This window comes from Heterodontus francisci, chromosome 45 (genome assembly GCF_036365525.1).
Source record: "Heterodontus francisci isolate sHetFra1 chromosome 45, sHetFra1.hap1, whole genome shotgun sequence".
Lineage (NCBI taxonomy): Eukaryota > Metazoa > Chordata > Chondrichthyes > Heterodontiformes > Heterodontidae > Heterodontus > Heterodontus francisci.
Genome location: NC_090415.1, coordinates 13,625,862 through 13,642,710, shown reverse-complemented (window position 1 = coordinate 13,642,710; position 16,849 = coordinate 13,625,862). Strand labels below are relative to the sequence as shown.

The 16,849-nt window shown below is 45.2% G+C and overlaps 2 protein-coding genes across 2 annotated transcripts; both read right to left on the bottom strand.

The window, feature by feature from the left end:
- Nucleotides 1-12,449: 12,449 nt before the first annotated feature.
- On the bottom strand, nucleotides 12,450-12,996 carry LOC137356151 (histone H4). Its single transcript, XM_068021966.1, has one exon. It carries the CDS (start codon nucleotides 12,982-12,984, stop codon nucleotides 12,673-12,675), a length of 312 nt encoding a protein of 103 aa, XP_067878067.1. The 5' UTR covers nucleotides 12,985-12,996; the 3' UTR covers nucleotides 12,450-12,672.
- A 747-nt stretch (nucleotides 12,997-13,743) lies between these two features.
- Nucleotides 13,744-14,268, bottom strand: LOC137356417 (histone H1-like). The gene is made up of 2 exons (XM_068022307.1): nucleotides 14,130-14,268; nucleotides 13,744-13,991 (listed from the first exon to the last, which is right to left on the bottom strand). Exons 1-2 carry the CDS (start codon nucleotides 14,266-14,268, stop codon nucleotides 13,744-13,746), a joined length of 387 nt encoding a protein of 128 aa, XP_067878408.1.
- Between the last annotated feature and the right edge of the window lie 2,581 nt (nucleotides 14,269-16,849).

The following is a 16,849-nucleotide window of genomic DNA, read 5'->3' as shown; positions in this document are numbered from 1 at the left end:
GATGAACTCCCTTTTCAAAATCATTGCTGATTTCTCTCTCCAAACTGTAATGAATGTTCCTGGTTCGGATTCAATATCTCACTGTTTGTTGTTGTTGGATAGTGAATTGGGTGGCAGAGTGGCCCAGTGACTAGTACCGCAGCCACACAGCTCCAGTGACATTGGTCCGGTTCTTCGTCCTGCTTGTGTGGATTTTGCAACTTTTCCCTGTGACTGCATGGGTTTCCGCTGGGTGCTCTAGTTTCCTTCCACATGCCAAAGACTTGCAAGTTGATTGGTAAATTAGCCATTGCAAAAAAACAAAATGCCCCTGGTGTAGATATGTTGTAGGAGAATAGTGGGGACTTTAGAGGGAAAAATGGGATTAATATAGGATTGGTATAAATGGGTGGTGGATGGTCAGGAAGGACTCGATGGGCTGAAGGGCCTGTTTTGGTACTGTATATCGCCATGAATGGCGGAAAAAAAATGGCTGAATAATGTAGACACGGCAGATTTTCAAAGAATGTCTATTGCAGGATCAGGTGAGGAGATTAAGGACACTTTTTTAAACAGTCATTACTTCTTGTCCATTGAACAATTGGACATGGAAATAGAACTCTGGCTTGAGCAAATGTCACTTCTCCATTGAGTCGTCCGATTCATTGAGCACTGCGGGGCATGGGTTGTTTCTGAATGTCACACAATTGCTGTAAAACTGCTCCAAATACCTGGGAAACAGAAGCAGAGTGCTGCAGTACTGCAGTGGACTCAGACACTGACACTGCTTATGTGTGAACTTTCCTTTTGTGATTGCTCAGAATGATTATTATTGAAAATATTACATTGATCACTTTTGTGTCTTCTCACTCACCTGTACTTCAAGTGTAAGAGTTACCTTTTTTATCTGCCAGGCAAACACTCGAAGGAACCAGAATGAAAGTCATGACTCATCAATAGATGGAAAAGTACCTCCAGCTCGTTCCAACACATATTAGGTACAGTATCAGTCACAAAGCACAGTGACACGGTCAGGTCATCATTTCCACTGTAACAAACAAAAGAAGTCGTCAGACCAACACTGATCCCAAAGAGACACATTATCAATCCAATAGTCAAACAGAGCATTAGAGATAGTAGTCGTTTCTATTTCTCTCCAACTGACTGGTAGATACATGAATCACAGTCCAAAAACACACACATTATCTGATTTAAATACACTGTGTCACCTTGGCTACAATTCAAATACCAGATCTTAAACAGAACAGACAAAATGTACCTGATTGAAAGCTACAGAATGAATCCCAATAACATACCCCACAATATAAACTGAGCTACAAACTACACACCAGTGTAAACATGTCACTAAGGGTCAGACAAAAACATACAGGATTAGTTCATTTACTACAAACCGATGGAATTTAACATTACATGTCAGGTCATACTCTAAAATTGAAAGATTGTCATTCACAATTGCTTTTGCAGAGATACAAATTGGATAAAAAGCCACAACTCACAAACAAGAATTGAATAAAACCTACAGCAATAAAACATTGTTAATCCAGATTTAAAATTAAACACAAGTAAACACATATTGATACATTAACGTGTGAAACAAAGAGTTGTCACCACAATGCCTGAGATACATATGAAGTACCGGATATTCCAAAATTCTGTAGACTCTGGAGCAGTTTGTACAGATTGGAGGGTGGAAAATGTAACCTCACTATTTAAAACAAGGAGGGAGAGAAAAAAAGGAATTACAGACCAATGAACCTTACATCAGTAGTGGGGAAAATGCTGGAGTCTATTATAAAGGATGTGATAGTTTTACGAAAGAGAAGTCATGCTTAACAAATCCACTGGAGTTTTTTGAGGATGTAACTAGCAGACAAGATAATGGAGAACTAGTGGATGTGGTGCATTTGGATTTTCAGAAGGCTTTTGACAAGGTTCCACATAAGAGGTTAGTGTGCAAAATGAAAGCACATGGGATTGGGGGTAATATACTGGCAGGGATTGGGAATTAGTTGACAGACAGGAAACAGAGTAGGAATAAATGGGTATATTTCTGGGTGGCAGGCAGGGTCCACTGGGGTACTGTTGGACACTGTGCTTGAGCCCCAGCTATTCACAATATATCTTACAGACTTGGGTGAGGGAAGTAAATGTAACATTTCCAGGTTTGCAGATGACACAGAGCTGGGGGTGGGGTTTGGGGGGGTGATTGTGAGCTGTGAGGAGGATGCAAAAGGCTCCAATGTGATTTGGACAAGTTGGGTGAGTTGGCAACTGCGTGGCAGATGAAATATAAATTGGATAAAAGTGAAGTTATCCACTTTGGTTTTAAAATAGTAAAGCAGATTATTATCTGAATAGTGATAGATAGGGAAAGGGGGAGGTGCAACGAGACCTGGGTGTCCTTGTACACCAGTCGCTGAAAGCAAGCATTCAGGTGCAGCAAGCAATTAGGAAGGAAAATGGTATGTTGGCCTTCATTGCAAGAGGATTTGAGTATCGGAGCACAGATGTCTTACTGCAGTTATACAAGGCCTTGGTGAGACTCATCTGGAGTATTGAGAGTCATAGAGTGATACAGCACTGAACCAGGCCCTTTGGGCAACCGAGTCTGTGCTGACCAACAACCACCCATTTTTATACTAATCCTACATTAACCCCATCCGACCAACAACCACCTATTTATACTAATCCTACATTAATCCCATATTCCCTACCTCTCCCCACCTTCCCTTCCACCAACCTATACTAGGGGCAATTTACAATGGCCAATTTACCTATCAACCTGCAAGTCTTTGGCTGTGGGAGAAAATCAGAGCACCCAGCGGAAACCCACATGGTCACAGGAGGAACTTGCAAACTCCGCACAAGCAGTACCCAGAACCAAACCCATGTCGCTGGAGCTGTGAGGCTGTGGTGCTAACCACTGTGCCACCGTATTGTGTGTAGTTTTGGTCTATTTATCTTAAGAATTTTGTTCTCGCCTTGGTTCCTGGGATGGCAGGATTGATGTACGAGGAGAGATTGGGTCAAGTAGGCCTACATTTACTTTGGTTTAGAAGAATGAGAGGGGATCTCATGGAAACCAATAAAATTCTAACAGGATTCATGCTGAATGCAGGGAGGATGTTCCCGATGGCTGGGGAGTCCAGAACCAGGAGTCACAGTCTCAGGATACGGGGTATAGAACAGTACAGCACAGTGGCGCAGTGGTTAGCACTGCAGCCTCACAGCTCCAGCGACCCGGGTTCAATTCTGGGTACTGCCTGTGTGGAGTTTGCAAGTTCTCCCTGTGTCTGCGTGGGTTTCCTCTGGGTGCTCCGGTTTCCTCCCACATGCCAAAGACTTGCAGGTTGATAGGTTAATTGGCCATTATAAATTGCCCCGAGTATAGGTAGGTGGTATGGAAATATAGGGACATGTGGGGATGTGGTAGGAATATGGGATTAGTGTAGGATTAGTATAAATGGGTGGTTGATGGTCAGCACAGACTCGGTGGGCCGAAGGGCCTGTTTCAGTGCTGTATCTCTAAACTAAACTAAACAGTACAGGCCCTTCGGCCCACGATGTTGTGCCGAACCTTTAACCTACTCTAAGATCAAACTACCTGCATACCCTTCTTTCTACTATCATCCATGTACCTATCCAAGAGTCGCTTAAATGTTCCTAATGTATCTGCTTCTACTCCCAGCACTGGCAGTGCATTCCACGCACCCACCAATCTCTGTGTAAAGACCCTACCTCTGACATCTCCCCGAAACCTTCCTCCAATCACCTTAAAATTATGCCCCCTGGTGATAGCCCTTTCCACCCTGGGAAAAAGTCTCTGGCTATCCACTCTATCTATGCCTCTCATCATCTTGTACCCCTCTATCAAGTCACCTCTCATCCTTCCTTGCTCCAATGAGAAAAGCCCTAGCTCCATCAACCTTCCTTCGTAAGACATGCCCTCCAGTCCAGGCAGCATCCTGGTAAATCTCTTCTGCACCCTCTCTAAAGCTTCCACATCCTTCCTACAATGAGGCGTTCAGAGCTGAACACAATATTCCAAGTGTGGTCTAACCAGGGCTTTATAGAGCTGCAGCATAACCTCGCGGCTCTTAAACTCAATCCCCCTGTTAATGAAAGCCAACACACCATACGCCTTTTAACAACCCTATCAACTTGGGTGGCAACTTTGAGCGATCTATGGAAATGGACCCCAAGATCCCTCTGTTCCTCCACACTACCAAGAATCCTGTCTTTAAGCCTGTATTCTGCATTTAAATTCGACCTTCCAAAATGAATCACTTCACACTTTTCCAGATTGAACTCCATCTGCCACTTCTCAGCCCAGCTCTGCATCCTGTCAATGTCCCGTTGCAACCTACAACAGCCTTCCACACTATCCACAACTCCAGCAATCTTCGTGTCATCGGCAAACTTGCTAACCCAGCCTTCCACTTCCTCATCCAAATCATTTATAAAAATCACAAAGAGCAGAGGTCCCAGAACAGATCCCTGCAGAACACCACTGGTCACCGAGCTCCAGGCTGAATACTTTCCATCTCCTACCACCCTCTGTCTTCTATGGGCCAGCCAAAAACCAGAATAGATCAATAAATCAAATGGCAGATACAGCATGAATCCCAACTTCCCATTGCAGTGACTGACATGCACAGAGTAAAACTATCATCTATTTAGCAGAAGTTAACAAGCACCCTTCAAATGTTCACTCACAGAGTAGAAACTGTCAGTTCAAGGCAGAAGCAGATTCACACAGAACAAGATGAAAGATACAATGTGAACCTCATACTTAAATACCAGAAGCTGATGGGTATACAGTAAAACTTGCAATAGGATACCAGACACAGACAGATAGTTAAAAGACAATATCACATAGCAGAATCTGACAAGTGCAGAGTAAACTGTATAGTAGCATATCAGAGAGTGACCGTAAAAGTGTAAATCAAGGACTACCATAAACCAACAAGTACAGAATAATGACCATCCTCACAAGAGTGATTCTGATAGATACAGGGGAAATGTTACCCTCACCATAGATGCACAGAAACAGAATACAACATATACACATAAAGTAACTGAGGTACATAGCAAAATCCACATTGAGAAACATACAGGGAAAGTAAAACACATACTCACAAATCATGCACAGACAAAAGCCACATTCACATTACAGAGACTGGCAGATGCAGAGTAAAACCCACAATCAATTACCACAAACAAAATGTTACAGAATAAAACAGATATTTGCATTGCAGTAACTGACAACATGCTAGGTAAAATCCACATTTGCATATCAGAAACCAAAGGTTAAAGATTAATCCCACATTCATTTGCCAGAATATACGATGTACAGTGGAAATGAAAACAGAAAATGCTGGAAATAATCTGCAAGTCTGGCAGCACCTGTAGAGAGAGAAAGTGAGTTAACATTTCAGGTCAATGACCTTCGATCAGAACGGACCTTTCTGATGAAAGACCATTGACCAGAATGGTTATCTCTGTTTCTGTCTCCACAGATGCTGGCAGGCCTGCTGAGTATCTGCGGAGAATGACTGCAGAATTCTGAGGTGCAGAGGGATCCAGGTGTTCTTGTGCTTGAGTCACAAAAAGTTAGTATGCAGGTATGGCAAATCACAAAGGCAATTGGCAAGTTATCCTTTATTACAACAGGAATTGAAAATTAATCTAAGGATGTTATGCTTCAGTTATACGGGGCTTCGGTGAGACCACATATCGAATACTGTGTGCAGTTTTGGTCTCCATATTTAAGGAAGGAAGTAAATGTGTTGGAGGTGTTTCAGAGGAGGTTTATTAGATTGATACCTGGAATGAGTGGATGTCTTATGAGGAAAGGTTGGACAGACTGGGTTAGTTTTCACTGGAGTTTAGAAGAGTGAGGGGAGACTTGATTGAAGTGTATAAGATCCTGAATGGTCTTGACAAGGTGGATGGGGAAAGGATGTTTCCTCTTGTGGATGAGTTCAGAAATCGGGGGCGCTGCTTTAAAAGTATGGGTCACACTTTTAGGACCGAGATGAGGAGATTTTTTTTTCCCCTCTGAGGTTTGTGAGACTTTGAAATTCAGTGCTTTAGAAGGTGGTGGAGGCGGTGTCACTGAATATATTATTTTTCAGTCAGGTATTGATAGATTCTTGTTAGGCAAGGGAATCAAAAATTATTGGGAGGAGATAGGAGTGTGGAATTCAAATCAGAAACAGATCAGCCATGATTTAATGTAAGAAGCAGGAGGTTTAGAGGGGATTTGAGGATTTGTTTTTTAAATTTCATTTTTACCCAGATGGTGGTTGGAATCTGGAACACATTACCTGAAAGGGGTGGTAGAGGCAGGACCCCACACAACATTTAAGAAGTATTTAGATATACATTTGAAAGGCCATAGCATACAAGGCGATGGGCCAAGTGCTGGAAAATGGGATTAGAATAGATCACTGATTGTGCCTGTGCCGGCCATCAATGTGTCTAAGGGCCTGTTTCTGTGCTGTATAACTCTATGACTCTATCTCTCGATGACAAATACAAAGTAATACCAACATTCACATCGCAGAACTTGGCAGATTGAAAGCAAATCCACCATACAGTTCAGCAGAAACTAACAGAACAGAAAGAACACATAATCACATACCATAAATTGGCATAGAGAATAAAATTCACATGCCCGTACCAGAAATTAACTTGTTCAGATGAAAATCCATAATCATACAGCAGAGAGTGAGCTGGACTATTAAACCCAGCTTCTGCACTTGAGGCTAACATGCACAGAGTAAAAACAATGCTCATGTCTCATACCAGAAACGGCCAGCCGTAGATCACAACCCACACTCACATATCAGAACGGGCAGGTACAGTGTAAAATATCTCTTAATGAACCACTGACAGGGACGTGATACAGTCCACATTCATTCATCAGAAACTTACAGATACAGATAATAAACAGTACTTACATACAACAGATTGAAAGGAACAGGTTAAAACCCATCCTTATATGAAGACGTCTGATGGGTACAGAACACAGGTGAGGCCTCCAAACCAGAGACTGACATGTCGAGTGAAAACAACGCTGACGTGTCATCAATTAACATGTGCTGTGTAAAGCTACACAAAAATGCCACTTACTAACAGGTACAGAGACAAAACCAAACAACCTTTCATACCAGAAACTGACAGGTGCAGATTAAAATCCAAATTCACAATTCAGAAATTAACAGATAAAGAGAAACGCCCAGACTCCAAAAGCGGAGATTAACAGATACATAACAAAACCCACACTCACAGAACAAAACCCATCATCACCCACTTAGAAACTGAATGTTACAGAGAAAGAAAAAAAAAACAGAATCACCTATTGAAGATTGAAATTACTGAATTAAATCACAAAATCTTTGACCATAGATTGCCCAATACGGAGTAAAAGCCACAGTTAAATATCACATACTGACAGGCACAGAATGAAACCCACACTCACATGTCCTGCAGGGAAAGACAAACATGACACGACCCAGAATGTCCATGCATTTCCTCCTGCCATATTCCGTATATATGACCAAATAGATTCTTTTGTTAACAGCTCAAAAACATCATCGCTGCCAGTGTTATCATATTATATTTGATCAACTCTTTCCACTCCACAACCCTCCATATTTTTTCAGACCTGTCTTGCTGAATATTTGTAGCCAGTAATAATAAGTTCCCATGCCTCGCCGAGTTTCAGCCAGAATTATGTAATTGCCACTATATAAATCTTTCATGTGGTTACTTGTGGCTGCAGCTGACCAATCTTATTTGGCACGCAACATAGATTTAAAGACTTGCACTTCAATGCTTGCACTTGCCCATGTCTGACCCCAACTATACTGGACGGTTCCGTCCTGGTGATGGACGGAAGTGCAGCAGGGACGGTACATCCTGATAAGGAATGGAAGTGTCGAGAAATTATATGTACAGAGTGAAAAAATAGACGTGTTCGTACCAGCAAAATGGAAATGGTTGAAGAGGCAGAGGGACACAGAAAGTCATGGTTAAGGGCGGGCAAAGGGGTTTGGACGATCTGACTGCTGCGTCAGTTTGTGGCTGTGATAGGCATGAAGTGTGATTGATTAATTTAGATATCCAATCAGACAGATTTAGCTTTTAGTTTTAGAGATGCAGCACTGAAGCAGGCCCACCGAGTCTGTGCCGACCATCAACCACCCATTTATACTAACTCTACACGAATTCCATATTCCTACCTGTCCCTATATTTCCCGACCACCTACCTATACTAGGGGCAATTTTATCATGGGCAATTAACCTATAAACCAGCAAGTCTTTGGCTTGTGGGAGGAAACCGGAGCACCCGGAGCAAACCCACGCAGACACAAGGAGAACTTGCAAACTCCACACAGGCAGCACCCAGAATTGAACCCCGGTCGCTGGAGCTGTGAGGCTGCGGTGCGAACCGCTGCGCCACTCAACATCAGGCAGTGACATCATTGTAAACCAGCCAATCATGAACATGGTCATCTCCCATCCTTCATTTGCATAGGGTTCTGGTGATGTCTGTAAAATTCAAGCTCCGAGCGAAATTTCGGTTATTCTGTGTCTGAAGTTGATCGTGATCATGGTTGACGAGAAGAAAACTGCAGCACCTTCCAAGAAGGGCGCCAAGAAAACTCAGAAGAAGGCGCCAACGAAGGGCAGCAAGAAACGTAGAAGATCCAGGAGAGAAAGTTACTCCATCTACGTGTACAAAGTGATGAAGCAGGTTCACCCTGACACCGGCATCTCCTCCAAGGCCATGAGTATCATGAATTCGTTTGTGAATGATATTTTCGAGCGAATCGCGGGAAGCTTCCCGCCTGGCCCATTACAACAAACGCAGCACCATCAGCTCCCGGGAGATCCAGACCGCCGTGCGCCTGCTGCTGCCCGGGGAGCTGGCCAAACACGCCGTGTCGGAAGGTACAAAGGCGGTCACCAAGTACACCAGCTCCAAGTAAATCGCCACCATGGACTGAAAAACACAATATACAAAAAAGGCTCTTTTAAGAGCCACCCACAATTTCTCTGAAATAGCTACAACATCATAATTATCGATTTCTTTTTATGTTAATACGAATACTCTGCAAATTTTTGATGGCGGTTGTATTCTCTGTTTAAATCCGGTCAGGTTAATGCAGATTCATTTTGGCCCCTTTGCTATATTTCGAAAATGAAAGCTGATTTAACGCATGATTTAAAGATGTTCTCAGTTACTTGGTTGCCGTGTTGAAGTTTGGCTATCTTTATGAATAAGTACATTGTTAAGAAACCCCGTTGGTTTAGGCACCCTCAGTCTCTAACCCGTGACACTGAAAATCTATACTCCGCTTTTGTCTCCCACGAAAAGGGATCAATCTAGAATCAGTGATACAGTATAATTACGAAGATTGACCTGAAATGTGTCCGGTTACAAAATGCTGTGAATGAGTCTTTCAGCCGCTGGTTAGACTGTATCATGAAAAAGAATAAAGCAGAATACATGGCGGATTACAAAAGCGAATCTGGGACAAAATGTGGAATAAAAAAATGAAACACGTTTTTGCAATGTTTTCTGTAAAACAATATGACCTATAAATGTGATATTCTATATTGAAGCCGCCCCTTGTTTTACAAATATATTGGCGGGCTTTTCAAATGTGAAATATCGTTGGGAGGCTGACCATTTCGCGCTCTTATTTTCCGCTCTCAACTCACTGTCTTCTTGTGATTGGTGAATTGAGCAGCTCTCTGATTGGTTACATGTACAGTACAATGACACCGAGTGCTGACTGACCAATCAGCAGTGTCCCCAACACCATTCCTCCAGAAGGTACAAGGAGGAGGAATGTGGGCGGATCTCAGCATTCTTCGTGAAAGTGTTTGTGAGATTGTGGCAATGTCTGGAAGAGGGAAGACCGGTGGGAAATCTCGGGCCAAACCCAAGTCTCGCTCCTCCCGGGCTGGATTACAGTTCCCGGTCGGCCGTGTTCACCGCCACCTCAGAAAGGGAAATTATGCTGAGCGGGTGGGTGCCGGAGCCCCGGTCTATCTGGCTGCTGTGCTCGAGTATCTGACAGCTGAAATCCTCGAGCTGGCCGGCAACGCGGCCCGGGACAACAAGAAGAGCCGCATCATCCCCAGACACCTGCAGCTGGCCGTCCGCAACGACGAGGAGCTGAACAAGCTGTTGGGAGGGGTGACCATCGCTCAGGGCGGGGTGCTGCCTAATATCCAGGCCGTGCTGCTGCCCAAGAAAACCAGCGCTCCGAGCACCAAGGGCAAGTGAAGCGGCCTGACTTGAATCTGCGAACCCAAAGGCTCTTTTCAGAGCCACCCACTTTATCTGTGAAAGGGCTGGTTACTGTCTGAAAGACTGTAATATTATACTGTTATCATTGTTTTGTGTTGGAATGAAGTGTACTGGATTTTGGCATTTAGTTGCTCATCAGATGAAATGCATTCTAATTCCCTCAGACCCTATTGTAAAGGCACTTTTACCATTCTACCCTTTATGTACCACAAACGTTTGTTCAGTCCCAAAACGATCGCCGGTCTATTAAAATGCGCTGTGCACATTGGTATCGCTACCCCAGATCTGACAACTGCCACGTCATTAAATCTCCAGCTGTCGGATGCAGACAAAAGTATTTGTGTCTCCCGGCTTTGAGTAAATAAGTGGTCAAAACCTTCTGACACGTTTATGTGCCAGAATGAACAAGAGATCACAACTCTTTCTTTTGTCGATTTGGTGGCTCTTAAAAGAGCCGTTGTGGTATTTGATGCCGAACTCAGTTCAGGGCAGGGTCAGTTTAGGCTCGCTCCCCGCGGATGCGGCGTGCCAGCTGGATGTCTTTGGGCATGATGGTGACTCGCTTGGCGTGGATGGCGCACAGGTTGGTGTCCTCAAAGAGCCCCACCAGGTAAGCCTCGCTGGCCTCCTGCAGGGCCATGACGGCAGAGCTCTGGAAGCGCAGGTCTGTCTTGAAGTCCTGTGCGATCTCCCGCACCAGGCGCTGGAAGGGCAGTTTGCGGATGAGCAGCTCGGTGGATTTCTGGTAGCGGCGGATCTCCCTCAGAGCCACAGTGCCGGGTCTGTAACGGTGAGGCTTCTTCACTCCGCCCGTGGCTGGAGCGCTCTTGCGGGCCGCTTTAGTGGCCAGCTGCTTGCGGGGAGCTTTCCCTCCGGTCGATTTGCGCGCTGTCTGCTTGGTTCTGGCCATTATCTACCAAGACCTTACACAATGTCGCGTTTAATGGTGAAGCTGCTCAGGGACTGCCTATTTAAGACAGTCGAAGGACCGCCCTAATGTTGTGATTGGATGAAGCCCCGTCCATTATCCAATTTGAAACGATGTCTGGGATGGAAAAGAGACGTGGGAATTGCTGCTCCCTGATTGGTTGAACTGCAACTGAAATTTCATCAATTTGAAAAAGCCCGCCATTTTCAAATTAGCAAACTACTCAAAGATTAAATAAAACCTAATTCGGCGGGAACAATTATAAAATCTCATTGCTCGGAGCTTCATTTTTCGGCCCTCGATTCCACCTCCGTTTCTTCCAATACGGTTTGAATTGGGGTTCATTCCTTGTTCGGTCTCAGGCGGGAATAAAGCTCCGGTCATTGCTCACTCTAACGGGAATAAATCCATCATCTTCACCAGCAGTTGGTCGTGTCTGTGCCAGCCGGAAAGCTCTCCACCCATTCTAATCCCACCTGCCAGCATTTGGTCTGTAATCCTGTAGAATATGCACTTGAGGTGCATATCCAGACTTCTTTTGAATGATTTGAAGGTTTCTCCCTCAACTACCCTTTCAGGCATTGAGTTCCAGACCCCCACCATCCTCCAGATGAGAGGGGAAAAAAACCTTGTCCTCATCTTCCCTCTAATCATTCTACCAAACGCTTTAAGTCTTTGACCCCTAGTCAGTGACCTCTGTATTAAGGTAAATTGGCCCTTCACCTACACTCTATCCAGGCCTCTCAAAATGTTATCCAATTCAATCAGATCTCTCCTCAGCATTCTCTATGCCACAGAGAACAAACACGGACCATTCAATCTTTCCTCATAGCTGCATTTTTTTCCAGTCCCGGCAACATCCGGTTGAACTGCAACTGAAATTGAATCAATTTCAAAAAGCCCGCCATTTTCAAATTATAAACGACGCAAAGATTAAAGAAAACCTAATTTGGCGGGACCGATTATAAAATCTCATTGCTTTTAGCGTGATTTTTTTCCGCCCTAGATCCCCCTCTGTGTCTTCCAATACGGTTTGAATTGGGATTCATTCCCTGTTCGGTCTCTGGCGGGAATAAAGCTCCGGCCATTTCTTACTCTAACGGGAGTAAATCCTTTTCTGCATCTTTACCGGCAGTTCAGGTCGGCAATAGACATGATCAAATGCAACCTTTTAATTCATGACGCGGTTATTAAACATGGAACAGAAGAAGACAATGAAAAAATGTGCGACACGTAAAGTGACTATAAGAGAATGCAATACTGATCTGATAAAGTCCACATAACATTGGATGAGCTACAACAATTTCACATCCCAAGACATCCCCGCTGCAGTTTCAAGGTCCGTTATCTCTATATGAGGTTTTGGGTGGCTCTTATAACAGCCTTTTGTTTTTGGTAGACAAGGTCGATTTGTTTAGCCGCCGAATCCATAGAGAGTGCGGCCCTGACGTTTCAGAGCGTACACCACATCCATGGCGGTGACCGTCTTGCGCTTGGCGTGCTCAGTGTAGGTGACCGCATCTCTGATCACATTCTCCAGGAAAACCTTCAGCACCCCGCGGGTCTCCTCATAGATCAAACCCGAGATGCGCTTCACTCCGCCACGGCGAGCCAGGCGGCGAATTGCTGGCTTGGTGATGCCCTGGATGTTATCACGAAGCACTTTGCGGTGCCGCTTTGCTCCGCCTTTGCCCAGTCCTTTGCCTCCTTTACCTCTTCCTGTCATGACGCTTCTTCAGACAAACCGATTTTGAATGTGAAACGAGTAGTTTCTGCTGCCTTTTTATACAGCCTGCCCCGACCTGACTGAGAAAGAGACAGAGGCGTGTCTGGAGGAAACTGAGTGACAGACAGAGCAGAGAAATGTCTTTGATCCTCTCGCTCCGCCTCCCACTTGCTCGAACCGCGAATTCAAGAAAAAACAATTCTCGACATTAGAGCTCAGCATAAAACTTGGAGATTCGGCATTGATAGTCACTGATAACAGAAAACCGGCGGTCTAAATACAGATCTGTAACAAATAAAAGTTCGTAATACACCCGCCTAAGTGCAGTGCTTCCGATCACAAGTCAACCTGTTTCGGCACACCTCTCCTCCCAGACGGATTGAGCAGTTTACTGAAACCTAACCCCAGCTGAATTTTAGAAAATCATGTATTGGAGTTTGAGATGTGACGCGGGGTATCTCGCCCGTGTTACTGTGTTACAGGCTGTCACCCTGAAACGAGCATGAACTGAGACTTCACCGAACATATACCCTGGTACAGTGAGGCTCGGACATCCCTGATTTGTTGCAGAGAGTGAGGAAGGGCTGGGTTGAGAGTCACCAGGGAACCTGGATTTACTTCAAATCATTTCTAGGTGAAATGTGCACACGACTGCGGGGCAGGGATCATTTGATCGGGGGATCAGCTCTTTCCTGAGAGACGTGGGTGGCTCTGAAAAGAGCCTTTGGGTTCAGATGTCTACAAGTTTCCCGTGCTGTTTCACTTCTTTCCAGGGGCTGCTTTCTGAGCCTTTGCTGCTTTCGGCTTCTTCACGCCCCTTGATGATTGAACTTTCTTGGGCGGCTTTCCGCCCGTGGCCCTCTTGACTTTTTTGGCATTCTTCGCTGGAGATTTTTTTGGAAGCGTTGCTTTCTTTACCGCCTTCTTTGGCGTTGCCGTCTTCTTGGTGCTCACTTTCTTGGCTGCTGTCTTCTTGCTGCTCACTTTCTTGGCGACTATTTTCTTCCCTGGGGATTTCTTGGCTGTTTTCTTTGTGATCAGTTTCTTGGCAGCTGTTTTCTTCACTAAAGATCTCTTGGCTGCTCCTGTCTTAATCTTCTTCACCACATTTCCCTTCTTTTCCTGTTTCGCGATTTTGAAGGTGCCGGAGGCCCCCGTGCCCTTCGTCTGCACCAGGAAGTCTTTCGCCACAAGCCGCTTGATACTTTGCTTGATTGGGAACTTGCTCTTCTCCACATCGACACCTTTAACACGCAGAGCCTTCTTTATTGCCTGCAGTGACATCCCACTGCGGACACTGCATTCCGCCACAGTCTTGAGGATCAGCTCGCCCAACTTGGGACCGCCTGACCCCTTCCGGGGAGCCGCCTTCTTCTTCTTGGGAGTCTTGACTTGAGCGGCGGCGGCTGGAGGAGCCGTTTCGGCGGCTGCAGTCTCGGTCATGTCCAGGACTCTGCACAAAGTCTCTCTGTCAGTCAGAACTGGGTCAGAAATGAAGCTGGTGGTGGCGGCACTGAGCAACTTAAAGGCAGTGAGCGGACGGGGCGGAGACAACCTGCTGTCAGCTCCCGGCTCCTGCTGCCTCTCTGTGTTTCTCTCTGGTCCTAAACTCTCCAATTCCACTGAAATTCGGGTATTCCAGAGTCCCAGGCTAGATCCTTCCTGTCTCTGACATCAGAATGTTTGCTGTCACAAAGGTTTCACTTGAAGTAAAGACTCCATTTTCGACTGAAACCCGTTTCATTGCTGCACTGATGACTCTCTCTCAGCCGATCGCTGACATGTTCCATACTTTTCGACTGAAATCTTGAAATCAACAAACAAACAACACTGAATTCCCACTTTGAGGATTAGAAGGGGAGCAAAGTGCTTCTTTGACTGAAGAATCTTGTTATTTTACACAAGAGGGACTCGGAAATCCGGCGATGAGACCAGACCCACAAACACAGTGGCATTAGACTAACGCGCCCGTCCCTTTAATACACTCTCTTCCACAATATTCACATCCACACAATCTCAGGCCGAACTGTTCGTTAAATTTAGCGTTTCCAGGACAGGATTTCCCCTCCGCTCGGCCTGTGCTGCGGATTCGCGGCGGGTATTTGCATTTTCTAGACTCAGTAAGTGTTAAACACTCTGAGACTGGCGCTGCGAATGTTGTCTGTTTCCCAGATTTGGCGTCAAGAGCCAATCACAGCTTTGAATCTGTTCAAACCAATATCGGCTTTGATGTTATTATATTGATCACACACAAACATGTTTCCTGACGGTGAAAATACAAATTATGCCCTGTCTGTCCCTACATTCCATCCATATTTTTTTCTCGGTGTCCTAGACATCCCATTCTCAAGGAGAGACGTCCAGTTGCACAATAATCCCACATTCATACACAGTGTTTTTATTTTGTTCCAGGCAGTGACAGGCTGGTTCTCTCCGTGCTTAGTTTCAGGACTGAAGACAGATAAATACACCTTCAGATTCGAACATCCGAGCGGAGAAGTGACAGTGACCGTCTCACCTGCGGCACCGGTGGCGTGTTCACTGTTCCAATACCGTACGTCTCTTCAGCGTGTCCATAACACGCTCAGTAACTTCATTCCTCTTTCATATACAACAACAGAGCGACAGAGAAAAGGAGAGTGAAAGAGAGTGAGGGGTGAGAGAGGGAGGGAGACAGACTGTTTCAGTCTTACAATTTCCAACTGTGTGTCCCTTTCACACTGAATAACAGTATTTCACCTTCACCTGAATATTCAGAGAGAGAGACTATCAGTTCTACAATAGAATGCATACATAAAACACTTAGTAACTGTATCTCCAACATAGATACAGCACCAAAGGCAGAGGGAGAGAGACAGCATCAATAGCGAGAAAAAGGCAGAGAGAGAGAGAAATCTGGATTGGGGGAGAGGCTTGGAGGATGGTGAGATAGAGAGATATGTATTCACTTAGAATCACAGAAGCATCGAAATTTTATGGCACAGAAAGAAGCCACTTGGCCCATCATGTCTGTGCCAGCCGAAAAGAATTCCACCTATTCTAATCCCAGCTGCCAGCATTTGGTCCGTAACCCGCAGATTACGGCACTTGAGATGGATATCCAGACCTCTTTTGTATGAGTTGAAGGTTTATGCCTCAACTACCCTTTCAGGCAGTGAGTTCCAGAACACCGCCACACTTTTTTTCAAATTCATTCATATGATGTGGGTGTTGCTGTCTCGGCCAGCATTTATTGCCCATCCCTCACTGCCCTTGAGGAGGTTGTGGTGAAATGGCTTCTTGAACTGCTGCACTCCATGTGAGGTAGGTACAGCCACAGTGCTGTTAGGAAGGGAGTTCCAGGATTTTGACACAGTGACAGTGAATGAACAGCAATATAATTCTAAGTCAGAATGATGTGTGACTTGGAGCGGAACTTGCAGGTGGTGGTGTTCCCATGCATCAGCTGCCCTTGAGATTCTAGTTGGTAGAGGTCGCGGGTTTGGAAAGTGCTGTCTAAAGAGCCTTGGTTCGTTGCTGCAGTGCATCTTGTAGATGTTACACACTGCTCTGCTGTGTGCCGGTGGTGGCGGGAGTGAATGTTTGTGCATGGGGTGGCAATCAAGTGGGCTGCTTTGTCCTGGATGGTGTCGAGCTTCTTGAGTGTTGTTGGAACTGCACACATCCAGGCAAGTGAAGAGTATTCCATCACCCAGTTCAGTTTCTGGTCAATGGTGGACCCTAGGATATTGATAGTGGGGGATTCAGCGATGCTAATTGCCATTGAATGTTAATGGGAGATGGTTAGATTCTCTCTTGTTGAAGGTGGTAGTTGCCTGGCACTTATGTGGCACGAATGTTACTTGCCACTTATCAGCACAAGCCT

Bases quoted from the DNA above. Each gene is read 5' to 3' on its own strand.
- LOC137356151 (XM_068021966.1), bottom strand. From the start codon at position 12,984: ATGACAGGAAGAGGTAAAGGAGGCAAAGGACTGGGCAAAGGCGGAGCA.
- LOC137356417 (XM_068022307.1), bottom strand. From the start codon at position 14,268: ATGTCACTGCAGGCAATAAAGAAGGCTCTGCGTGTTAAAGGTGTCGAT. The intron at 13,992-14,129 runs GCACCTTCAAAA...AGAAATCCCCAG, and splicing joins GAAGGGCACGGGGGCCTCCG to GGAAGAAAATAGTCGCCAAG.